General features: G+C 34.8%; 1 protein-coding gene across 1 annotated transcript in view; it reads right to left on the reverse strand.

Moving 5' to 3' along the window:
- Nucleotides 1–320: 320 nt before the first annotated feature.
- Nucleotides 321–26,697, reverse strand: part of DNAH14 (dynein axonemal heavy chain 14) — a gene marked incomplete at both ends in the record, with an annotated part of 201,873 nt that continues 175,496 nt past the window's right edge. Inside the window, 15 exons of the mRNA XM_081312799.1 lie at nucleotides 321–524; nucleotides 2,232–2,378; nucleotides 3,859–4,007; nucleotides 5,246–5,376; nucleotides 10,402–10,514; nucleotides 11,970–12,166; nucleotides 13,011–13,192; nucleotides 14,713–14,906; nucleotides 15,123–15,320; nucleotides 17,998–18,225; nucleotides 18,771–18,873; nucleotides 21,644–21,854; nucleotides 23,219–23,375; nucleotides 23,760–23,860; nucleotides 26,034–26,243. Coding sequence (XP_081168925.1) covers nucleotides 321–524; nucleotides 2,232–2,378; nucleotides 3,859–4,007; nucleotides 5,246–5,376; nucleotides 10,402–10,514; nucleotides 11,970–12,166; nucleotides 13,011–13,192; nucleotides 14,713–14,906; nucleotides 15,123–15,320; nucleotides 17,998–18,225; nucleotides 18,771–18,873; nucleotides 21,644–21,854; nucleotides 23,219–23,375; nucleotides 23,760–23,860; nucleotides 26,034–26,243 — 2,525 coding nt within the window. The remainder of the gene's footprint in view (nucleotides 525–2,231; nucleotides 2,379–3,858; nucleotides 4,008–5,245; nucleotides 5,377–10,401; nucleotides 10,515–11,969; nucleotides 12,167–13,010; nucleotides 13,193–14,712; nucleotides 14,907–15,122; nucleotides 15,321–17,997; nucleotides 18,226–18,770; nucleotides 18,874–21,643; nucleotides 21,855–23,218; nucleotides 23,376–23,759; nucleotides 23,861–26,033; nucleotides 26,244–26,697) is intronic.

Genomic DNA, 26,697 nt, shown 5'->3' on the forward strand with positions numbered 1-26,697 from the left:
TATTGAACCTATTTAGGATGCAGAGCCCATGAGTGCAAAAGGAGACGCGTCTAGGCACATTATCAGAGGCAATGTAATCCAGAGGCTAAGTTTATCATGTGCCATCTTTGATCATTGCATACTCTCATGTAATTAATCTATAATGATTGACTAAAGAAAAAAAGGCAAAAAATAAAACCATAATATAAATTTGAGTTTGCACATAATGCATGGGAAACAACTTTATTATTAATTTAAAACATTAAACAATTAAAACTAGGTTGTATCTGATCCTATACTGAAACAATGAAGTATTCATTTCAAATAATATTTTTTATTTCTTAATCATCTAGTTGGCATAACAGTGCAACTCCTCTCATTATCCAGTGGCTAGGAGTTACCAGACTTGGCAGATTAACTGCAGTTAAAAAATTTATAGATGCACCCGTAGAAGACAGTACTCCTGTTCTCTGAGGTGTCTTGTATAAAGGACATTCATACAAGAACCGGCCTTCTTCATCACAGTAACTTGGGCAAAAGGTTATCTAAAAATAATTAAATTAAAACATTAATAAGTACAATTTCTACATATTAAATAAGTTGTACGCCTAAGGACCAGTAAAGAATCTGGGACCAGCAAAAGGAACAATTTAAATACATATTGCTCATTGAGAGATGGGGCTCAAATTTTAGGTCTTTGCAAGAATGGGATAGCATTGTTTCTGGCTGCTTCTGTCCATCTATGATTCGGCAGAATAGAGATGCTACAAGTCCCAATAATGAAGTAATGTCATCCATCAGGGCCCAGAAAGAGTGCCTTTTTTAAAATTGCAGGGCTTGACCTGGAATAATGTCCCCTCCAGAAATCCAGAAGCTATTGTAGATGTGGATAGTCTCTTAGACTTTGAGGCAAGCTGCAGACAGAATGCTTATTGGATGAATTTGTTCACACCAGTCTGAAATCGTATAGGGTTTCATGCCTGAGCAGGGGTTGGACTAGAAGACCTCCAAGGTTCCTTCTAACTGTTATTCTGTTCTGTTCTGTTCTATTATTATGTTTTCAGGCTGCTTATCCTTCTCCCCACCCCCACCCTCTTGGCATTATTTTCATGAGAAAAGAAGCTGTTCTCCTATGGGCTGGAAAACTCTAGATAGCTTTCCTTCTTAATCAAAGCTAAATTTAATTTTTGGTGTCTCTGAATAAATCATAAATTCAGTGCTTCAAATAACACTACCACCCTCATAAAACTCTGCTTTTATAAAATTGCCTCTGTAAATTAGGGAACAGGCTTCTCTGGTGCTGAGGTTTCAAGCTGAGACATTTTTACATAGCCATATTATGGTGACAGTAGAAGATGAAGAGAGCAGCAGTTGAGGTAACCCTCCTCCCCCAAGTCATGTTAACTTGCATTTGATGTCCTTGGTTAATGGAACAGAGATTTAACAGTTGAAAACTGAAGACTTGGTAGAATTAATGTGTGATAATATCCATATATTCATGATGAGGATATTAATGAATGAAATATAGGAAATTCAAAAAAAGAAGAAGAATTGGTAACAGCAGGCCAGCAAAATGAAAGCCAGGAAGAAATCAAAAGTTCATCTGACAGAAGACAACTTCAATTCCATTTATTGGTGATACCATACCAAAGTCAAGATTAAAGAAGGCCAAAAATGTAGGAATCAGAGCCATAAATTTCTTGCATGATTCTTAAGGAAGAAAACATTGGGATAGTGACAGAAATATTGTGAAAGATTACACTAATGTATCTTACAGATACTGGTAATAGGCATTTACTTCAGGAATTGAAGAGACTTGATACCAGAATATTTTACAATTTAGGAAAAAAAGGTAGGGCTACCTCTAAATCTACTTAAAACAACTGTTATGTTAATTTAAATATCAGCAAAACCTGATGCTGAGGTTGTTACTTAAGCTTTTGAATCAAATCAATACTTTAAGAGTATAAGAAAAAAAATAAAGATAAGAGTGCATTTGCAGGCTAAAAAATAAGATAATAAGCACCATGGATACATGGAAGGACTTCTACCTTGCCCCCACATCCCATAACCACAAAGCCACTGTTACCTCTTCATTCCAGAATTTAAATATAAATATATTTGTGCTACTGAACAAAGATATTCAAGTATGTGCTACATTATAACAATGCGGTAACTTGTAACATTTTCTTAAACCCGAGTAATCAAAATAGAAAAATGTCCTAACAGGATAGTGAAACTATACTACTTACACGTTGTGGTAAAAATTGGATGTCTGGTAGTGGATAAAATCTTCTATGAAGTTCAGGTTCATCCAGTGCCTGTGTACTGAGATTCCAGCATGCACCATCTATGTATAAGCCATAAATTTTAACTCCAGTTTCATATTGAGAATCTTCCTAAAAGATAGATGGTATTTCTAGTCAGTACTGATATGGATTGCTCCAAAAGAGTGGAAGATTTAAGCAAAAAAATAAAACCTGGTCTTTTTCAGAGAGCTAAAAGTGAAGATGACTAAGCTCATTGCACAGGAATTACAGGGGCATCCCCTCCTCCCTCCTCCATTGCATGGAGATGATGTCAGAAAAATTAGGATAGATCCTTTCCCCTTTCCCTGATGAAAAGATACATATATTAACTTTAGATGCTGTTGGATCATCACAGAGGGGAAGATACTTGCTGCTTGAGGACTATCTGTCCCTTTTGCAGGCTTTGCAGAAAAAAATGCAAAAACACTATTTTTTCAAATTGTATGGTTTTCATAACTCAGCAGAGTGAGCCCGGGCAGCTAAAATAAAAACAACAATAAAAAGAATAAAAACAAAACACATCTTCTGGTCATCAAACACATCTTGATCCAAATCCCCAAAGGAAAAAAAACAGGATTTTAATAAACTAGCAGAGTTTGGACCAATCAAATTCTGGCTTGGGGAGAGGAATCATTTCAAAAGGTGGGTGCTGCCACTGAAAAGGTCAGGACAGATGATGTGATGCAAACAGGAGACCTGCAGCATAGCCAGCCTGGACAAACTTAAACCTTTTGAGGATTTACTTGCTGCAGCAGCTATTGCATGCCACAGAGTTGGTGTTAAGTAGGTGGCCATATAAATCCCAGTAATAAATAAATATGTAAATAAAGGCCAGAGAGCCCATTATCATATTACTTCATAAAAAAGATGATTTGCTTTAGAGAAATGGTATGCTAAATCCATTTCCTATCTGAGCTTACCTGCTTATAATTTTCATTGCAATATCTTTATCTCATTTCTTCCTACATGATTTCATAAATATATTCCAGATGTTTTTCAATTGTAGCACTTTGATATGTAGCCAAAATTTAGGCATATATACAACTACCATACATGACAGTTGTATGGATACCTGAATTTTGACTACATATCAAAAAATATTCCATATCTTCAACTGTTAAACCAGAACAAAGGTCACACTCAGCTGGCATGCATAGGCAAACCTGGGAAGTAGAAGCTTTGCTCTTTTGAAAAGTGAACCTCCTTCATGGAGAAAGCCAGAGCATGAGTTTGGTCATCTGTTGAAAACTGCTTCCCACGGGAAAGGAAATTTAAATGTTAGTCTCCTCGTCTCCAGGCAAAGTGATAATATCTTATACAACTCTCTACTTACAAAGGGGAAATGCGTTACAGGACATGGAGAAAATAATCTGGATAGCACCACTTTTCAAGACTTAACAAACTTGCCTGGACACAAGTACCAAATCATGATAATCCCAAACTACAACTTATAATAAACTTTGGAAGGCCATTCATCCCATGGTAGGAAATAGAAAATGTAAGATGAAGATGAAACTAAGAAAAAAAATAACCAAAGTCCTATTTAAATTGGATTTAATCACATTCTTACCTTAAAAGCTTTGTTTAATATGTTTTCTTTTCTGTTGAAACTTAACTCTTCATCTTGAGTTAATGGAAGCACTTTATGTGTAAAACTAAGCGAATCCACTGTTACTTTATTCAACCGAGCATAATTCTGACACACAGCAATAAGAAATCCTTCAAGAACAAAACACACAGATTGTGCACTTGATTTGTTACCACTCTTAAGAAATTAATTAAATTTACTCTTTAATTATGTGCAGATCATTTTATTCTTTGCAAAGAGTGAATGAATTTGTTATTTGATGTACAAGATGAGTGGTTAAGAAATGTGAAATATAAATAATTTTTTGTTCAGTTACTCATCAAATTATTAACACAGAGAATTACAAAGTACACAAGATTTCCCTCATCTTTAATGACAGCCTCCCCACTTCAGAACACATCTGCAGAAAGTATGTGGTTGAGAAAAACTGAAGTGAAAGTGAGGGAGATCAAGGAAAACATGAAAAAAGAGAAGCAGTAATATCAGCATTATCTGGGATATATCATATTGTAACCCAGATTATATCATATGAGCATCACAGGCAAATCTTAACTCTACATTTATATTAATTCAGCTGGAACATTCTATATACTGTATCTATCATAGGACATAATTTATAAACCTTTAAGCACACTAATACACTTGAAAACAATATACTGTATTTCTCATAGTTACACTCATAGTTATGGAAAATTTTCAATGGATTAAGTAGACTGTCTAGACACTAGATATTCTTTATAATGTAATGAAATACAAGTAGTCTTCAGTTAATGTACCTTGTATTTTATATGTGCCCTGTTCACCGCCCTGAGTCCTTCGGGAGAAGGGCGGTATACAAATATAATAAACTAAACTAAACTAAACTAAACTAATGACCATAATGGAAACTGACCATTCATTTACTAAGTGAAAAAAGTGAAAAACCATGTACCAGGCGAACTTATGATAACAATTCCAGCAGTTCTGGTTGTGGTCATTAAGCATGATGTCATGTGAAGGCAACCTGCATTTCATTACATTCCTGCCAGCTTCCCATTGACTTTGCTTGTCCAAAGCCTCAGTTACAGTTACAAATGATGATTACATTATTGTGAAATGCTATGAATGTTGTAATTGCATGTCAGTTGCTACATGGCTGGAGGGACATTGCAGCAGCTGCAACTTCAAGGACTTTTTGTAGTTTTGTAGTTTTTGTAAGTCTCCTTGTTCAGCATTGTTGTAACTTTGAACAGATATTGAATGAGTAGTCACTAGGCAAGGACTACTTGTAATATAAAAGCTATAGCACTACAAACTATTTTAATTAGTGAAAATTAAAATAGATAATGGATAAATGTCTATGAATAAAATAAATAACAAAATTATGTACCATGTGGAAAAAAGAAACCTGGAAGCCAAAAATGGCTAGGATGTCCTTGATAACTGGCGTGAAAATCAGGATATTCACCAAGATGAAGTGGTATTTTGCTTTGTCTCTGAAGCACCAGTAAATCATTAAACCTGTTCAAAACATTAGTAAGTTTAAGAATATTACATTTCTCAGTAGCTAACTGAAGTTAGTGTATTATTATATGTTTCTAAGTAGTAATCAAATAATCTAGTAATTTTGATACAATTCAACAGTAGCAATTTTTGGCTCTTTAGGGAGACAATGGAGTTTTCAGTTTCTCAGAAATTGACCTTCTCATTTAACTAGACCTTGGCTCTTTTATGACTCGTGGACTTCAACTCCCAGAATTCCTGAGCCAGCTATGCTACCCCTGAACTAGATCAACTGATTCCTTCATTGCAAAATGGCTCATAATCTCAGAGCCTGGACTCGAAGGCTCAGATAACCTCCAGTCCAACTGTTAGGATTTTCATTGCACAGAGAGGATCATCCCACCTTTCACTGTGATGGCTGAAAGGAGTGAGGCTGGTGTGTGCATATTTATGTTTGTGTGTGCGAAAGAGAGGGAGGGAGGGAGGGAGGAAGAGAAAGAGAGATTAAGGACTTCCGGTTTGCCAACGCCACCATTATGGACTTCTGGAGGACGGCTCTCATCTTTCACGTCCAGTTTCGCATTGCTAGGGGATCCTAAAAGGGCCGAAGAGTCACCCTGGAGGGGCGACCAGCAAGAAGGGGTTTTTGCAGAAATGCGGGGGAGCTGCAACCCTCCCATTAGTGCATGTATTCCCTTTGAACCAGCAGACGAATGACTGGCCATAGCAATGTGGCCGGTTACTAGGCTGCAGACAGCCAAATTCACATTTACCACCAGGCAACATTAAAGCAGTGTGGAAGAGACTGGGTAAGTTCCCTCTCTTATGCTCCAATCTTCTTCCTTTCACCTAAATAAGCTGCTAAGTATCTTCCCCCCTGTGGAGAGGGAGGGGGGAGTTCAACCCTCCCTTCAAAATAGCAGCGATCAAGCCTCCAGGGGTGTTTTTTTTAAAAAAAAAGTTGAAAAAAGGAATTGAACCTCAACTATATAGCTTGTGGACTAAAAGCTTTTGACTATCTACTCCTTACTTCCTACTCTTATTTGAAAATTTGGCTTTGCTCTTCTAAAAAGAAGAAATGATTGAAAAGAGATTAACAGATAGTTCTCTAAAAGAAAAGAAAAGAATTTTTTAAGCACTTGGGGGACACCCAGTGGCTAAACCTGAAATTGCAATCTGACACTCTTTAAAAGAGAGAGAGAGAGAGAGAGAGAGAGAGAGAGAGAGAGAGAGAGAGAGAGAGAGAGAGAGAGAGATGAGAAGAGACTTGGCTGATACCTTAGAAAACAAGATAAGACTAACCTTGAACACCAGATGTGAGACTACACCATGGAAGAAATACAAAAACAAATCTATGCTATAATGAAAATAACCTGCCAAACTTATCAGTTCCTTTCTATAGCCGGTGATGAAATAAGAGCTTTTGGGGAAAAAACTAGAAAGCGTCTTGGTTAAGCAAACTCAAATTGTGACAACAACTAATAATCTATCAGGACAGAACATAACAGAAGAAATTGAACAATCAAATACATTGACAGAAGATTTAACTACTCAACAAGCACAGACACTTGAAGATCAAATGAGAAACAGATGGAAGAAAAAATACACAGTCCAGGACAATTATATCAAGAGGAGAAAATAATGAGAAGATAATAATAATAATAATAATAATTTTATTTATATTGTTTTATTTATATGGAGATTGGAGGGTTGTTTCATTACAATACAATAACACAAGAATTCTTTGGTGAACCTGAAGCAAGGAAACGAAAAATGACATGGCAAAGGAAAAAAGCAAGTATCAGATTGAAGAAGAATGAACATATTTAAGAGGCCTAAAATGGAAAACACTAAAATAGACAGGGTTGTACTTGGATTACGAGAGATTGTTTTGATGAGTAGATAAAAATATTGGCTAATTTTTTTAAAAAAGAACTCAGATGTATAAATATAAACAGTTAAATTGAAATATAGAGCTGTTTAAATGAAATTGATTAAGATATATATATCTTAAGAATGATTAATATGCTTGGATGTAGTGATATGAAAGGATGTATTAAATGTTGAAATGGGAGAAATTTTGGCTAATTTTCAATATGTTGAAACTATAATGAAAACAAGAATATTATATTGTATTACTAACTTGTTGATATGGAAATGAGATAGATAAGAAGTGTATTTATATTATTAGGTATTGGAGAGAATTCTGTAAAGGGAAGGGAGGTCACCCAGACATATAAAAATGAGAAACTTCAAATGTTTAACTTTAATATCAATGCAAAATTAAAACTGGAAAAATATATAAGGTGTTTGATGTCTTAAAGATGGAATGTTAAAATATAAAATACTGTATATGAAAGTATTGACAAATGTAAGAAAACTACTAAACAACTGATGGATAACAATAATAAGTATGTTAATTTAGATAAGAGATAATATGTATTAAAGGAAAAAGAGAGAGGAAATACTGGTTACAACAAATTGGAGATTTGTAATAATATGTGTTTGTATGAAATGTAACTATTATAACCCAGACACCATGTTGCTTTTCAAAAGATACTATTGTAATATTGGAAAATCAATAAAAAGTTATAAAAAAGAGAGAATAAATCCCAGATGGAGAAAGTAAAGATTCAAGTGATGACCTGCCTATCATTAAAAACCCCAAGTCTCTGAATCAATTCTCCTATTATATGCGGCATGCATTCATTGAATTCTACTAAATAAATGGAAACCAATTATAAAGTTAAATGCAAAATTAATACAATCAATTTAAAAGCATACATATGCAGTATATTATATGTATCCATGGATTTTAACATCCAAAAAGGTAAGCTGATTACTAGAGAAAAAGGAATGATTAAAATGACACAACTTGCAACCAGCTTTTAAAGAATGCCATGACTTATAGATTGACACTTGTGCCTTGGACAAGGTAGAAAATCTGCTGCTGTAATCAAGATAATATCTATCATATTAAGGGCAGGATCTATATGCCTGAGAATGCCATCCAATTGCAAATGCCAATTTTTATATAACATTTTACTACCAGCTTAACAGTTCTACTCCTGAAATCAAACACAGGATAACTTTAGGCTGCACTGCAATGGTTAACATGAATAAGGTCTAGAAAAGCAGAGATACATATATAAATACAAAAAGCAAGCTAGTTAGAGCAATAGTCTCCCCTATAATAATATAAGGGTGGAGGAGTTGGACACTAAGAATAGCCGATTAAAGAATTGACACTTTTGAACTGTGGTGCTGTGGCGTAAATTATTGCATATACCATAGATATCCAGAGTAACTAACAGAGATGTGCTAAAGCAGATGCATCACTAGAAACTAAAATCATAAGACTACATCTATTTACTTTGGCTATGACAGGCACCCAAATTCATTGGAAAAGTCATTGATGCCAGAAATAGTTGGTGGAACAAGAAGGGGCAAGCAAAGAACATGATGGCTTGATATTATCAACTGAAAGAAGATTGCTTGACAGGGTAGTATGGACAGCACTTGCCTATAAAGTCACCAAGACTCAACATGACTGAATGGTTAAAACAACAACAATCAGCTTTCTGATATCATCAACGCAGAGCTTTTAACACTAGCTGAAACTTTCCCATAATAAATGTGTGCATGAGTCATATGTATGTGTATGTGCACTGACCAGAATCACAATTCAATAAAAGACAGGTACAGAAAAAATAATACTAAAGATTAAAATTAATTATCTATAAAACAGGCCATTCGCTGTGTTAAATTCGTTGTTCCCTCATTCTGTATATACACACAAAAACCATCCTCTCTTACATAAAAGTTCATAAACTTTGTTTCTTTTCTTCCACCAAAAAAGAAAAAAAAGGAAAAAAAGGGTGGTAATGATATGTTGCACTGGGATGGAAGAGGCAGAGAGAGAACAGTGCAACAATAACATCAAGAAACAAAGTAACTGGAAAAGAAAAAAAGTTAATATGCATTTTGTTATTTTTGAAATATATGTTCCATTTAAAAGGCAAGATGCTCTTCTGCCTTGAAGAAAACAAAGGAATAACCCCTCTCCACAACTGAAAATCAGCTGCGATAGTTTTCTAAATATATGTGAAAGCATGCAGCAAAAGTTTGTGGATTTTGTAGACTCCTTTTTTTTTAGTATTTTCACTTCCCCAATAAAGTTACTGATTTGCCTGAGGCAAAAATCATAGAAGTAGTTAACGAATATTATGTTATGCTGATTTTAACTTAAATAGGAAAGTCCAACAGAAAAGATACATAATACTATAACTTAGAGTATTTGCCTTCATGTTAGCAGCCAATTTTACACAGTGGTAAATAATAAATAAAATAAGAATTGTATTTGCAGAAAGAATCCTGAAGACTAGTACTTAAATAAAAGAATTCAAGAACTTAGAGTAGAATTCAGAACTTCCAACTCTATTCTGATTGATTGATTGATTGAAGAAAAAAATATCTTTATTTAGGATGTGAATGTACAGTATTGAAGCAGATGTCTGTGATGCTTTAGTTTCCCTTCTTGCACTGAGTGGGGTTTATTCTTGATGATCTAAATAGCCCTTTACAATCCAGATTCTATGTGATTGTTTTTTAAACTCTTTCCCCAATGATGAGCATTTGTCCATACAGCCATCAGGGCTGAACCCGACTCCATGGCACCTAAGAAGCTAATGGAAAGTGTGTACAGTAAATATACAGGGAAAGGGAAATGACATGCAATGTTAGGAGTACAGGAGGAGAAGTTGCTTCTGTTTCACTTGGAGTGAGAGTTCAAAATAATAGAAAATGAGATTCGGCATCCTTGGACTCCCTCACTTTCATTGTGGAGAAGCTGAAATACTTCCTTTTGAAATAGTCATTAGATTCTTTTCCTTTCAGCAATTCTTTCTGTCTATTTGTATATGACTATCCCATCAATTTCAAGGTAATGAATTTTGGGGGGAAGAAAATTGTCTTCATTTTAAGTAACTAAAATGTCTTTGACACTGACACCCAAAGTTGAGTTTATATTGTCGTTTATATTACCTTGCTTGCATAAAGGTGATAATTCGATCAGCCCACATGGCAAAGAAATTCACTTGTATAATGAGATCATCAATCCAGGATCCTAAAGGTTTATTTGTCTTAAAAGAACTTTGCTGTACAGATTTACAAAAGAATGGAACAAAAGATAAAGTGTACTTGCATTTTTTCCAAAAGTACATTAATATGCAAACATGACATAAAGCAACAATAGAAAATTATTCTACTTCAATAACAGACAAACAGACATCGTTGAATCAAATGACATTATTAATTTATGGTTGATACTCCTGTTAAACTGAGCACAGGAAGAATTAGAATACTTTTTGGGAAAATCTTTTGTTTTATTTCATCATTCATGTTATATGGCCATCCATCTCACCATTGTTTCTCTAGGTAGCTATCGGAAAATTAAAAATACAACCAACAACAAAAATAAAATATATAAATGGCAGCCATGATAAAGCAACTGAACATAACAATCTAATGAGCTCTAACTGAAAATTAACTTTGCAAGTTGAAGTGGTTGCCAGTTTGCTACTGGATCCAACTCAAGATGCTGGTTGTTAGCTATAAAGGCCCGGATGGCACAGGGCCTAGTTACAATGTTTCCCATTGTATCTGCCTGAAAATCCATCTGGCGAGATTGGCATGCTTCAGGTTCCATCAATAAATGCCCACCAACTGGAATGAGATTCTCCCCCCAAATTCAAATGATTTCCACCCTATTGATATTTTAAAAGGCAATAAAACCTTCTCCAAGGCCTTTGGAGAAGACAATTGATGCCTCTTTCTTCCTATTGATTCCTCTCTGGGTTTATTTATTTATTTGCCATCATTGTTGTTTTATCTTGTGCTGGTTTTGTGATTTTTGTAAGGCTAAACTGGTGGGTGATTGGATGTTGTTTTGTGATATGCTATTAGCTTCTTTCATGATTTGTTTCAGTTTAGCAGTCTATCTTGGAATTTCCTAGTGGTCTCTTTTTCATGTTCCAACCAGATCTAATTCTTCTTATGCATTTTGAAATAAGAGTCAACTAAATACTTCACAACTTCCCCAAATAGTTTATAACTTTCTTATCATGAATAAATTAGAATTCAAATATGTACACAAATATTTCAACATATACATTATTTTTTGATCTGCAGTAATTGTTATAGAAAAAAATTCTATAGAATCAATTTCACAGAAACAGAAAGATGTGTGTGCATAAGTATATATGTAAGTATATATATACTTATTTGAAGCAAAAAATGCAATCTATTTACTCCAAACAACCAGAAAACATAAACATGTTTTGTATTTGTAATTTTGTATTTCCATTTTTATTTCTATGCTTCATCATCCTTGTTATATTTTAGTTTTATCCTTTATGTTTTATTGATTTTATTGAAATTCCTTGGCTTGATTGTTTTAGAATCTTTGAGAATCAGGCAGCATACAAGTTTAATAAATTACTATGGTTTGTCACCCCATCAGCCAGATATTTAGATTGCATTTCTGTCCAGCTATCAAATCCATGATTATTATTATTATTTAGCAAAAGTAAAATATGAGATTGTTCACACACCTCCCAGAAATCAGCTACTTTGCCTTTCAATATTGAATTATAAAGTTCTTCTAATCTTTTAGTGAAGATAATTTTTCCTTTGATTCCCTGCTGAAGTTCTTGTAATGACTGAATTATTAAGAATAGTAAATTATTACAATGGTCAATCTCCTGGCGCAAAACAGGTAGCAAAGGTGAACTGGTAATAGAATAAAAATCTATTGTGAAAGAGAGAGAGAACTGGTTAACAAGCTAAGGTTACACTGTAGAAATTCCAGCAAGTATGCTACTTTCAAATAATCTGTATAGTAGGTAGGCAATTTATGGTAAAAAAAATTACCCAATTTCTCCTGCCTTTTAAATATACTCGCTTCCTCTGTGGATGCAGGATAATATACCTGGTCATTGTTTTAGTAACTGCTCTTCCTTTGATCAGTTAGGAGAAATAATTCTCATGCCTTTAAAACTTTACATCATAATCAATCAATTTAGGAAAAAATGAAAGATGTTGGAAATTGTAGATCAGCAATATACAGAGAATTGTAAGTTCCCCACTGTATGCAAAGTGCTTCACAAAGTTTTACACTTTAATTACTATTTATTTTATTTCTCATTATTGCAATAATTGTTAATAACATACAAGCACACGAATGTGCGAACACACACACAGACATATTTGTCTATTTACCATTAACTGCTCAAACAAGCCACTGAAGAATGAAGACCCCTTTATTGAAGGTTACGAACCTTTATTGAAGGTTGTGAACTGCATGCTATCAAGTGTGGGTATATATATATCTAACAACCTGCATTGTAGATGGCCTGAAAAGTAGTTTGTGATCTAGAACCTTCAACAAAGAAGCCTTCATCCTGTAATAGATTGATTTAGGCTAGTAATTATACATACACATGCATGCATGAACACTAATTGTTTCTCTCTCTCTTTGCATACAAATGTATAACTACTGCATAATAATATGCAAGTGTATATGCATAGATATCATTTTCTCTCTATATAGACAAATGATGACATATGAAAATTCTATGAAATGAAGTTCTGACCTTCTGTAGCTTTCACAATTGCAGCCCAAATTGGTCCAGACATGAAACTTCTAAGGGTTATAATTTCTGTAGACACATATTCGTTGTTAGATGCCCCTTGCATATTCTCTACAGTCAATGGTAGCCTTATTAGAATATCAGATGCTATTTCCAGTACTATTTCATCTTGGCCCATTCTATCACTAAGACAATAGGAAGATGAAAAGTAAATTTAAAATTATCTATGGGAAATAACCAAGTTAATATCCCACTATTTATACAGGTAGTCCTCAACTTACAACTGTTCGTTTAGTGACCATTCCAAGTTACAAGGGCACGAACAATGTTACTTATGACCGTTTTTCACAGTTACGACCTTTGTAGTATCCCCATGATGATGTGATCAAAATTCAGATGCTTGGCAGCCGGTTCATATTTATGACCGTTGCTGTGTACTAAGGTCATGTGATCACATTTTGTCACCATCTGACAAACAAAGTTAATGGGGAAGCCAGATTCAGTTAACAACCAGGTTACTAACTTATCAACTGGAGTATTCAGTTAACAATTGTGGCAAGAAAGGTTGTAAAATGGGGCAATACTCACTTAACAAATCTCTCAACAACAGAAATTTTGGGTTCAATTGTGGTCATAAGTCAAGGACTACCTGTTTTTCATTTATTCCTCACTGTTTTTTTCTGTTAAAAAGTTGTTGACTTCTTTCTGGATTTGTTTACTTGGTAAATATGTCACAGCACATAGCCACAATTTGGGGATTGTTAACATTTTGAATGAAGACAACCCAACTGCACTAAATGAAAATACAGTCTTTGATACTTTGATGTATATAATCAAATGCAAACCATCACATTTAACTGATGGCCAACATATGGGCATTCTGTCTTTCTCCCCCCTCTTTCATGCACACATCTTATTCTTATTCTTCTTGTGCCATATACATTATCGGACGTTGGCGATCATGTTGACGATTCTGTTTTTATCAGCAGCCACACGAAAAAGTGCTGCTGAGTTTTGTCCAAACCAGTCCCTTAGACTTTGAAGCCATGATGTTCTTCTTCTATCTGGACCTCACTTGCCTTCCATCTTTCCCTGGAGGATTAAATGGAGTATGCCATATTTTTCTGGGTGTCGCATCACATGTCTGAAATATTCTAACTTTCGTTTTTGAATTGTTTTGATGATTTCCCTTGGCTTTTCCAGGTGACATACACATGCACACATACTTATTTACAAATACCAGCACATAATCTTTAAGGTTTACATTTGATGAGATTATACCTAAAAAAAAATCCTATATACAGTATGCATTTTGTCCATTGTCCAAAGAGTCATTGGAAGAAAGATAGCTTTTCACCCTTTCAATGATTCTGTGGCACATCATGGAGTGCTGAAGTTACTGGTTCTATTTGCTTTACCCATTAACAGAAATTGTTTTCTCTCCTGCCAGCAAGCTTATTTAATGTGGTATTTTCCCATTGCTGTTAACAAGTGGAAAACAAAGATTTATTCCCCACAGTACAGTAGAGAAAAGCAGGTAGTTCCCAAGGCCCAAAAAGTTTAATAAAAGTTTCCATATGTCACTTGACATATACATACATATATACATACATATTGATACTTTAGGCTTTAAGCAACTATTATTTGTTTCAGCTTATGCTATATTGCAAGAGGGGAGGAGGAGGAGGAGACGTCAAATAATAACCTGATAATGTCTGTGCTATATGTTGGTTGGGTACTGACAACCGAATTAATAAATAATTCTGCCTGAGCTTTTAAGTATTGTCTTTCAGCACAATGATGCATTCCAAACAGTTCCGGAGAATCCACTTCTGGAAGAGATTGTAGATAGGCTCTGCAGTCTTTTAAACTATCTAATTCAGATATTGGTTGATACACCTGAAAAAAATATTGTTAAATGTTTTAATATCTCTGGTCATTTAAATACAACATATAGTTTGCCGATATTATTTTATTAATGCGACCATCTTTCCGCTTCTTCACTTCAAATTAGCATTTAAAACTGATCAGATATATTGAGTAAACCTACCCTGCTCACTCAGTTGTAAATTTGTGGTATTAAAACAGCAACATAATGAAAAACAGTTTTCATACCTCATCAGCAGTATAAACAAAATCTTCTTGCAATACAGAAGGATTATAAAAATTATCTAAAATGCAAAGCAAGCATCGACGATCCCAGTTATCAGTTACATGGCCTCCATATGTTACTTCTCCAGTCAAATAATGCAATGCTGTCCAAGGAATCTTTTGGTGCTTCTCAAGGAGCACTTCCAATATTTTGATAGAAAACTGAAAAAGAAAAGTTACCATTAGAAAATAGTTTTTTAAAAAAAATTGGAGGCAAGGTCTGGAATTCAAAGAATCTATAATTAGTTGAATAATTGGATTCCTGAGGCTCATGCACAGAACTTTCATCGATATTCTGAGGAATCATTTTTGAAACCTAGTAATATTTCCAAACCAATTAATAATTAGAAATAAAAGTGTAATATTTAAAAAGAAAAAAAATCAAAACGTCTTAAGCATTGCTGGATGTTTAGACTTGTTCTTATATAAAAAAGAGCAGATAATAATAGCATGTCTGAGAGCATTAGGTAAAAGAATTCTTAATTAAAAAGAGCCAACATGAATTTATACTGAATTTATATCATGCTAGAGTAACTTGATTTTATTTTATGATAGGAGACTTCTGGGGAAGACATAATGGACTGAAGACTGCTCCACAAAAAACAGAACTGACAATTGTGGCTAAGAACAAGGTGCCAATGAATAGATTGGCTCTTTTGACCCTCTATAGAAAATGAGAGGATGAGATATTGCCCAAATTGTACTGCATATGGTTGCTCCACATGAGGAGACTGCCAGGCAGTAGTCTCCAGAGGGGAGAGAACCAGGAGATGAGGGAAACTGCCATACTTACTCCAGACACAGAATTTTTAAAGGACACTAATTTTATAACTCCTTTCCTAATCTTTTGGAAATGGCCATTAAGTGCTTTAAACAAGTTAGACAATGACAAGGCTGGAAATACTAGATGACATAAGAAAATGAAGTTGTATCTTTATAACATTTAAGAATGCAAAATAAACAGCAAAAAGTAAGAGAAGGTTTTGTACATAGAAAGTTTTAAATGGATTCAATAAACATTAGAATATTTGATTTTGAATATTAAGACTTTAAAAATGACTTTAAACAAGTGCAAAGTTTTGTTTATATTTTTCTGAACCCTGGATTGGAAAAGACACCGTCCATTGAACTTGCCTATACTTAAGAGTTGAGTTATGGAATGAAGAGTTTTATATCTCTTAATTAAGAAGAGAAGAGATAGCGAAACTATTTACACTTGTCGTGAGGGCAGAAAGTTTCTTAGTTTGTTTTTCTTTTCTTGTTCTTGTTATTTTTTCTTTCTTTTTTGCACCTTTTATTCTCTGTTTGTATTTTTCTTTTAAGTTTCTATCACCTTTTATTATTGTAGTTAGAACCTTTGATAAAAATATTATTTAAAAGAGTTATTATTTCATGATTATGAGCTTGGTAGACATGGTAACCTTGATTTCAGAAAGGTCTTCAACAAAATCTCTCATAGTATCCTTATTAATAAAATGCTCAGAAGGTTAATCAATAGTTAGATGGATCCACAGATGGCTCAATGATTGTGGTCAAACAGTATAAGTGGAATCAAACCTATCTGGAGAGACATCTTCAGTGGGGTGCCACAAGACTCTGTCCTGGGCCTGATTCAACATTTTTGTAAATAATATGGATGAGGGTGTTGAAGGAATGCTCACCAAATCTGCATATGATGCAAACGTAGGAGGGGTAGCTAATATCTGGGAGTATAGGGAAAATATTTTTAAAAAACCTAGTACGGTGGGCAAATTCAAAAAAGCTAGAACAGCAGGCAAAAAAAGAAATATACTGAAATTTAATGAGAAATATGCACCTAGATTAAAAAAATAAAAAAATGGGGAAAATCTAGTTGAAGAACACAGGATTTGTGTATACTAGTGGATCAAATAAAGAAACACAGAGTCCAGATCTACATAAAGTAATCTTACTGTACTCTGCTTTGATCAGAACTCACTTGTAATATTATGCTTAGTTTTGCATACACCTCTTGAAAGAAGACATTAATAAACTGGAGCAAGTTCAGAGCATGGCTACGAAGATGGAGAAAAGTCTGGAACTAAGACCTATTAGGAATAGTTAAAAGACCTACGTATGTTTAGGGAGGAGGAGGAGGAGACTGGATCTTTGACAGAGAAGATAATTTGCGTATCAAAATTACCTAGAATATGATTTCCTTATCTAAGGCATTGTGGGGGTTATTGATAGCCTGGAAATCATTATTTGCAACTATTTTTTATAATTCTATATAATTCTCCTAATTACAAACCTAGAAATAATAAAAAATACTGCTTCCAACCTCACAATTTAAAGTTAAATAGAAAGTATATTAAATAAGGCAAAGAAAAGTATATCAGGGTGTTACTGTGAATTAATGGATTAGGGGAAAAATGAATATAGTAATAGAATAGAATAGAATAGAATAGAATAGAATAGAATAGAATAGAATAGAATAGAATAGAATAGAATAGAATAGAATAGAATAGAATAGAATAGAATAGAATAGAATAGAATAGAATAGAATAGAATAATAGAATAGAATAGAATAGAATAGAATCTAGAAGGGACCTTGGAGGTCTTCTAGTCCAGCCAGAGAATCTATACCATCTCAGACAAGTGACTGTCCAGTCTCTTCTTAAAAACCTCCAGTGATGGAGCACCCATGATTTCTGAAGGCAAGGTGTTCCACTGGTTAATTGTCCTCACTGTTAACTTTCTCCTTAATTCCAGATTGCTTCTCTCTTTGATCAGTTTCCAGCCATTGTTGAAAGAGGACCCATAGTCCAGCAAAAATACATTTTAGTTTGCAAATATAATTTTATATGACATTTTCTCTTGCCTCTAAATCTGAAGAATTAAATGCATATGGAATGTTCCAGCCCAAAACTCCATATTTCTTTCTTTCATGAATGACAGCATTGAAGAAACATAGGCTAAACAACAGTCTTTTCCATGATGGCCCACAGTTGGTCTTATTAAATATATCTTCTGTTACTACACCAGTGTCACCAAATCCAAAAGTTTGAAGTAATGTTCCTTTTAGTCCTTGCGGAGTTTCTATTACTATCTTGGGGAAACAAACAGATTATAAGTAAATATTCTGCAGTAAATTTAACAATAAAACAAACACACAAACAACTTTTATTGAGTTCGTCTGTAATAGCAAAAAAAATAATTAAATCCAGTTGTCTTGTACCTCCTTTTTCTTATAGTTCAGTGAATTAGAGAGGTGTCTGCCTGAGATGCTTTTGAATGCTGTCTCTTCTGGACTTCATTCCCCTTAGCCTTGTCAATAGTTCCTTCATATGTCTGACAAGGTCATCTTACTTGCTTTCTACATCAGGTTTGCTAAAGTCAATTTATTTTCCTCCACCTGGATGCAATTTTGGGGCAGCAGAAACATCCAGTTTTCTCTTAAAGCAACAGGAGTCTGCAATGTTTGATTATATACATTATTCGGTACGTAACTGTACTTTTTCATTAACAGTTAACTTACCGTATTTACCATTGCTTAACTCATGTTAGCTCATTTTTTTATTTGGAAAAAACAGTGCTCTGAATTAGTAATTATAAGAATTATTGAATAATATCTCTGATTGTTTGAAATCTTACCTTTAGTCCTCTTCTCAAGATAGGTATGGGTAAAGAAGCATCTGGTGTTGAACTTAACCATAGTCTAAATCCTGGGTTTATATTTGCATCAGGTAGGATAAAGCTATGAAAGTAATCATTTTTATAACAATTTTACTACTTAAAACAGGATACAACATTACAGTACCCAATCATCAATTCTACTTTACAAAAAATGCATAAAAATAACAAGAAATAATGTTAACCCCAAAGGTGCTTTTCAAAAGGCAACTGGATTTTGTTTTTTTTCCTTGAAGAAGTTTCCTTCTCATCCAAACAGCTTCTTCAGTTCAGTTTAAGGAATGGAAGGATTCATATATATATATATATTTGCAGTCATCTGCTTATTAGCACTCTGAAGGTCAGTTGCTTGGGGCTTTATCTGTAACCCCAGGGTCGCCTGAATCAAGTGCATATGGGTTGGAGCCTTCTTGGAACTGCTGAAAATTCCAAGCAGGTTCCACATCCATTTGCACTCTGATTCAGATGACCCTGGGGTACAGAAAAATGCTCAGATGGCTTCAATGACTGACCTTCAGAATGCTAGTGACTAGATGACTGCAAAGAAAAAAAATATATGAATCCTTCCATTCCCCACCATTCAGTCAGAACTGAAGAAGCTTATTAGATGAGAATCAAAATATCTTCAAGGAAAAAAACCAAGGAAGTCCAATTGCCTTCCGAAAAGCACCTTTGGGACAACCATGACTTTGATGACTGAGAATTTCCATAGACAAACAATGTTAATGTTAATGCTGTCCCACATTAATACATCTAGGCATAGATATTTCATTGTCTCTTTGTAAGTTATTATTTAAAGACATTAAAAGATTATGCCACAGAATCTGCTGAGTTCAGATGCGGGCTTCTTCTCTACTGTATCTATAGCAGTACAGAAGATAGGAATTTTAGCTTTTAAGTTTACTATTACCCAGAAAGAAATCTGATCTCATTTGTGAAAATGAGCAAGAAAGCCTCAGCTTTTGCTTTTCTATGTCTTATCATTTCTCAACAAAATGTCCTGTTTACTTAGAGCAGAGCGTGAAGCACTTGATAGAGGCCATGGTTTAATTTGCAGCACACCCTGAGATGCATGATCTTTCTATTAGGAGTCTGATAGCACTTTTTTGAGAAACATTTCCCATTTATCTTACCTAGAATCCTGAAGGGCATATGCAACAAGTAATATGGAACCAGATGTTTATTTTGCCCCCTTATATATATATAAACAATATCATCACAGAACCCAACAAACACACACACTAGATTAGAGGTCCCTTCACATGCTCTTTCTCTGAGGTGATGCATGTCACCATTTACCAGCAAGGCCACTTTGGATTTTATGTATGACAAACGTTGTTCAAAAGTATTAATTGACACAACTTCAACATCAGAACTTAAAATAAAGATAAAGTAGTATCAGAGCATTTCAATCTATCAGGATAATTGATTTATTTATTTATTTAATTTTATTTATTTAATACTATTTCTATACCGCCCTTCTCCCGAAGGACTCAGGGCGGCATCAGTTATGTCTTCCCCTCCCTTCCTTTCCCACCTGTTCCACCCCCATTTAAATCCTACATCAGTGTAGCTACTGTACACATCTAAAGAAGTGTACACGAAAGCTTATGTCTTTAATAAAATGGGTTAATTAGAAAAGCTACTACCAGGGTCATGAGTTTTCTAGCATAGACTAAAACGGCCTTCCTCCTACATGCTCATTTTGGAAAATGCTGCAAGCTAGGGGTGGCATTTCCAGAGTTTACAAGGACACAGGAGATTTTTGTTTTTTAAAAAGAAAAAGACATCTTGTAGATTTTCACAATTGTCCCTAAACAGATAAGCAAATTTCTCAAATAATTTACTTAAAATCTGCAAAGTGAAATTCAGTGGTAGGATTCAAATGTGTGAACAACCGGTTCTCTGTGTGGATGCTGCTTCCGGAAGTCCTGGGCAACAAAAAATTAGCTACCAGTTTTGCCGAAGTAAAACCCCACCACTGGTGAAATTTTCATGTTGCAGCTGACAGGAAAATGGATTTTTCTTTTTACAAATGCACAAATGCACATGTCTCTGCTACTTATCTTCAAGTCAGTACAGATGGATTTCAAAATCAGTTGTTTAACATTAAAACCTAGTCTTTTAGGGCTAATTCTTAAAAAGTAAATAGCATTAGTTTTCTTAACATAATCTTATGGTCAGGTAATAAAACTGTCCGGAGAATCTATAAGGTTTTTATGGTTATCAGCAGTAATGTTGGTGTCTATGGTCCCAGCAGCAAAATTATTGCTATATTGGTCACTTTAAAGTATCAGAATGAATGCTGATGGAATTTAGAGGACATTGGAATGAGGCAATTTCTGGCAGAATATAGTATACCAGAAAGATGTTAAACATAAATGTCTAAAAAATGAGATTGCTCTTATTGTCAGCCACTCTTGAATCATCCTCTTTTTGTTTATCTACCACAATCCTTTCCTTAAATTGGAAACAAAATGGCCAACAAGTGAATATGTGACAGAGAAAGATGCAGGTTGCCACTGTCTCATTCAGATAAAGATCTCTTGTGCAGCAACAGGTTTTAGCAACACAAGGACAGGCTCAATCACAGTTTCAAGTGGGAAGTCACATTCCCGCTAAGACTAATAGTGCAAGTTACTATATATATAAACAGTCAGCAAATTCCACTCTTTCACATAACTATGATGTTACTTAGTCTGATACGGAAACATCTCCAGGAAAAAACAAGCTCAGAGACTAACAAGAGCCGAACAGTATTAAAATGAGCCTACTCTGGTTCCTTACCATCAGAGAATAAATCACATATACAAATAAATGTAAAAAGTGCTTACGAATCAACAATTTTGCACAATCTCGGCATAAATGTAGTTGCAAGATGGCAATTCTGAAGGAATGGCCACTGTTCACCTAGTATTTGCGCTTTATATATCAATTCCTCTGCTTTGCTGCCTTGGCCACGTCCCAGAGATAGAATTTGCACATTTTGTGTACTTTTTTTTATTTCTTGAGCAAAGCGTAAGACAACTGCTGTAATGTCTATCCCTATACAATATATAAAATAATATCATTTTATTATTTCATGTGAAAATGCATTTACTTAAAACAACGTTATTCTGACATATGGTGTCAATGAAACGATACATATATCTGTTGTAACAGAATGAGAAAACATATAATATAGTATTTTATGTTGGAAGAAAACTTTGTGGAAGGAAAAAGGGGTTCCTGCACTTTCATAATTTTATGAAAAAAAGTGTCAACACATGCCATATTTCTTTCCATTACACTACACCCCTGCAATGCTGTAACGATCTCTTGATTAAATGATTTTGAAAAGAGCTTTTGCACAGAAATGAGGGAGGGGGTGAATGTAAGATGACCACTATGACATTTACAGCTGCAGGTTAGGAAACCATCCTACTTTTCCCCCCAGTGTATTATAGAAAAGACTAAGTAAGAAGCTATACAAGCTTGTTACTTGAGGTGGGAAGTTAATATTTTATTATTTTTATTTCTTTTATATTGTGCTTTTATTTCTTGTAAGTGGCCTTGAGTCACTGTGAGATGGTAGGCAGCAATACAAATAAATGTCACCAGAGAAGTTGTCTAGAAACTATAAAGGTACTTCAAATTTATATTGGAAATGTGAAAAAAATGAAGGGATGTTTTATATTCAGTGGATAATGGTGGAAAATTCTAGATTCAAATATGCATACGGGTAGTCCTCGACTTACAACAGTTCATTTAGTGACCGTTCAAAGTTAAAATGGCACTGAAAAAAGTGACTTGTGACCATTTTTCACAGTTATGACCTTTGCAGTATCCCCATGGTCATGTGGTCAAAATTCAGATGCTTGGCAAACTGGTTCATATTTATGACAGTTGCAGTGTCCCATGGGGTGTGTGTCATGTGATCAACTTTTGAGACCTTCTGACAAGCAAAGCAATGGGGAAGCCAGATTCACTTAACAACCAGCTTACTAACATCAGCTGCAATGATTCATTAACAACTGAGGCAAAAAAGGTCGTAAAATGGGTCAAAACTCACTTAACAAATGTCTCACTTAACAATAAAAATTTGGGGTGAAATTGTGGTCGAAAGTCAAGGACTGCCTGCATTGATTTAGAGAATTTTAAAGTAATATACAATTGAGACCTAACCTAAACTCTGGAGGGATGATATTATACAAAGGTGGGCACTACCCACAGCATGTCTCTCCTGCTGGATTGGATAAGATGAGTGGAAGCAATCAAGATGTGCTGATCTTGTCAGTAATATGTAGTCTTAGATGATCAGTGTATTGTTTGCATTGATATACAGTAAATATAAAAATAATGTATAAACAAATACAAATATACACATATTCTGTACACAGAGATGCACATATACTCTATAAAACGCTCACCATGAGTATGGATGAGAATTAGTGGAGTTGTAGAATCAGATTCTTCATACATTCCTTTTAAATTAATTCCTCCATTCTGAAGATACCTAGCTCCTAATTTTTCAGTTACAAATATTTGTACTGCACGGTTCAACATTTCTGCACGTAGAACTTTTATCTAGCAAAATAAAAGTGATAATGATAACATCTTGTTTTACAAAATCAGATTTTACCAAGTGTTGTGATGTTTAGTTCTGGGTCTTGCTTAGTGGAGAAACACAAATACATAATTTTTGCCCCTCCCTTATCCCTCTTTTCAATCATGAGAACAACTAACAAAAGATCTGAAAAAATCATCCTTTCCCACACTTGAAATGTCAAAATCATGCCCTCACAGTTCTCAGAAACAGCAAGAGATGATAGTCTAGTCCCAAGCAAAAATGTTTGGCCACCCCAATACAATACAGTTTCTGAATTTGTATTCCAATATCATTAACTGTCAGATATCTTTCAAATCAGCTAGAAGCACGGCCCTTTTAGATGCCAAAAATACATTACTTGCCAGGATAAGTCTTTCAAATGGAGAAAGCTTCTCCCAAGGAAAAATTATAGGTATACTCTCCTCATCATCTTCACTTTCTCTTGCTAGCTGTGATTCTGAGTCTGTTAACAGATTAAAGTAATTTTTGAATAATTACTGAAATGTTGAAATATTTAACAATTATACTGTATAAACATTGTAACAAATTGGTACTTTTTCTAGTATTATAAACTTTGTTTAATATAAAGTAATTAAACTTTCCAAGTGTATTGTGGTATCAAACAAGATGCCCTTTACTAAAATTCTCATGACTTTTAACTGAGCAAAATTGTACTTCATAGGAAACAATTTTTGAATCAAGGTACCTCAAATGGACTAACTTATAGATTAGAATGTGTCAGAAATATGGAACCCAGATTCATGAAACAATTAAATCTGGGAAAGTTATAGCTGCTTTATTACTAATGGCTGTTGTTGCTCTACTTGGCTGCTGCACATGATCTTTGTTTTCCATGTTCTGTGACAGTTTTCCAGCCAATCTTATAATCCCTTGCTCCTCCACCCAACAGTAGCCCATTAGCTGCCTGCTGGGAAGGGAAAGGGGAGGAGGGAATGGGGAAGGAAGGAAAAGAAAGAAGGAATGAACTCATTTGTTTCCACTGCTTAATTATTTGCTCATCTTGGTCATTCTATTTATTTATTTATGTAAGGAAATATCTCTTAAATGATGATCCAATGAGGCATGGTTGTCTGGTTATTTCTAAAGGTCATGCACAAGAAAACAAATAATACATTTGTATGCAAGCCAAGATGTTCTAGGTTAGAGAAGTGAGCAATCAGTGTTTTAAAAGGCCATATAAGGAACAAAAAGGCCTCAGCATGTGCAAAAATATATCAAGAAAAAGCATATAATGAGGAATGTTTATTATATATGTTTATAAGTTCTGTAATTATCTCATTTTAGTATGAGATCCTGCAGAACAAATCAAACAATTGTTGTTGAATAAACTTTTACATTTAATTGGTATCCTCCCTCATTGATCACCAAATCATTGTTTCACATTAATATACATATTTTATGGAGAATGTGATTTATTTTATGTGGGAAGCAATTCAACTAATCTCTTGTCTTCAAAGGATCAGACAATATGACTAATATTGACCAACATTTTAAAGTGGGTTTGTGCAGAATTTGGTATGCACATGTGTCACCTATCCTGTAGGAGCTGCATTGGTTGCCGATTTGCTTCTGGGTGCAATTCAAGGTACTGGTTGCCACCTCTAAAACCCTTCATGGCTTGGGACCAGGTTATTTGAGGGACCGTCTCTCTCTCTCTCTTTTTTTTATCCCATTTATATCCCGCCCTTCTCCGAAGACTCAGGGTGGCTTACAATCTAAGAAGCACAAATCAATGTGCTTAGCAGTAGCCTTCATTCTATGTATATGCCTGCTTATTAGGGCTTTCACACACACCCCGTGGCATTTTTACAAAATCAGCTTATTGCCCCCAACAATCTGGGTCCTCATTTTACCTACCTCGGAAGGATGGAAGACTGAGTCAACCTTGAGCCTGGTGGGACTCGAACCTGCACTAATTGCAGGCAGCTGGTGTTACTTAAGGAGGCATTAGCCCACTGCTCCACCAAGGCTCTTGCTGGTCACATCCATTGGACCCACTAGAGTGAGGAGGCAAGGAATGTTGCGGGTCCCATACCCTAAGGAGATACATCTGGTGGGCCCAGAAGAAAGGCCTTCTCCATGGTGGTTCCCTTCCTCTGGAACATCATCCCTCTGGAAATTAGACTGGCCCCCTCTGACACTCTTTCAGAAGGACCTGAAGATGTGTTGCTGCCAGCGGGCCTGGGGAACCCAGAGTGGGATGGAGCCCATTAAATGGCTGGTATGAGTGTGTGTTGTCACTGGGATGGGTGGTGGTGAGTTATTATTATTTTTTATTATTTTGATTTTTTTTAATGTTGTGTTTTTATTTCCTGTAAGCCACTTTGAGTAGACAGCAATATAAATTTCCCAAATAAATAAAATATAGTTACATAAAGTACATAAAATGTACAAGGCATACAACTTTCTGACTTTTGCACAGATATACATTTCTCATCTACATTTAGATACATGATTTAATTGATTTATTTCTAACATCTAGTTAGAAAAAACAATTAGCACAAATCCTCCTCCAGGTGGTTTGGGAAGTAGAGATAGGGGATGTACATATACTTCAAACTGGCATTTTCTTGAGATTGTGTTAGCCCAGGAAAATCATTATATTTTAGCATTACCTTGCTTTGGTGATAATGGTCTATAACATGTACTAATCAAATTATACACATTCTCACTATGTAGAAAATCTTTCCACTGTTGAGGATATGTTGATAGAGAACTGCACAATAGGCTGAATGCTGGTATTTGAGTACTCATGTACTGACATTCTTTCCACATCATTTCACTTATCCAGTGGAATGGAGCAGTTTTGTTAAATACACATGAGCCTAATAAAATAATATGAAACATTTAATTAGGACAGATATTGGTATTTTGATTTTCATTCAATAGATAAATATAACCAAATTATTAATTTTGGCCGTGATATGTCCGTCTTGACCATCTTGACTAGTGGATTGAAAAGCCAATCTGAGAGGTAGTCCATTGGCCAATCATGATCCTAGAGGTTGTGGCTAAAAGTAATATATATGCAGAAACTGTTTTCAGTTTCAGAACTGCCCTAAAGGGGACTTTATACAGAAGATATTTAAAAGAGAATTTCTCTTTAGACCTAGCACATTCAAGACGCCCAGTTTTTCCTTTCCTTTCCTCATCTCAGCCATCCTGTGGAACAAAGCTGTATCCTGTGGTAGCATCTAAACCTGGTTTGATCACCAGGAGGACACAATCAGTTAGCTGTGAATGGATATTTCTTTGGCACTTTAACATATAACTTGGATA

Source organism: Vipera berus, assembly GCF_964194415.1.
Source record: "Vipera berus genome assembly, chromosome: 1".
Taxonomy (NCBI): domain Eukaryota; kingdom Metazoa; phylum Chordata; class Lepidosauria; order Squamata; family Viperidae; genus Vipera; species Vipera berus.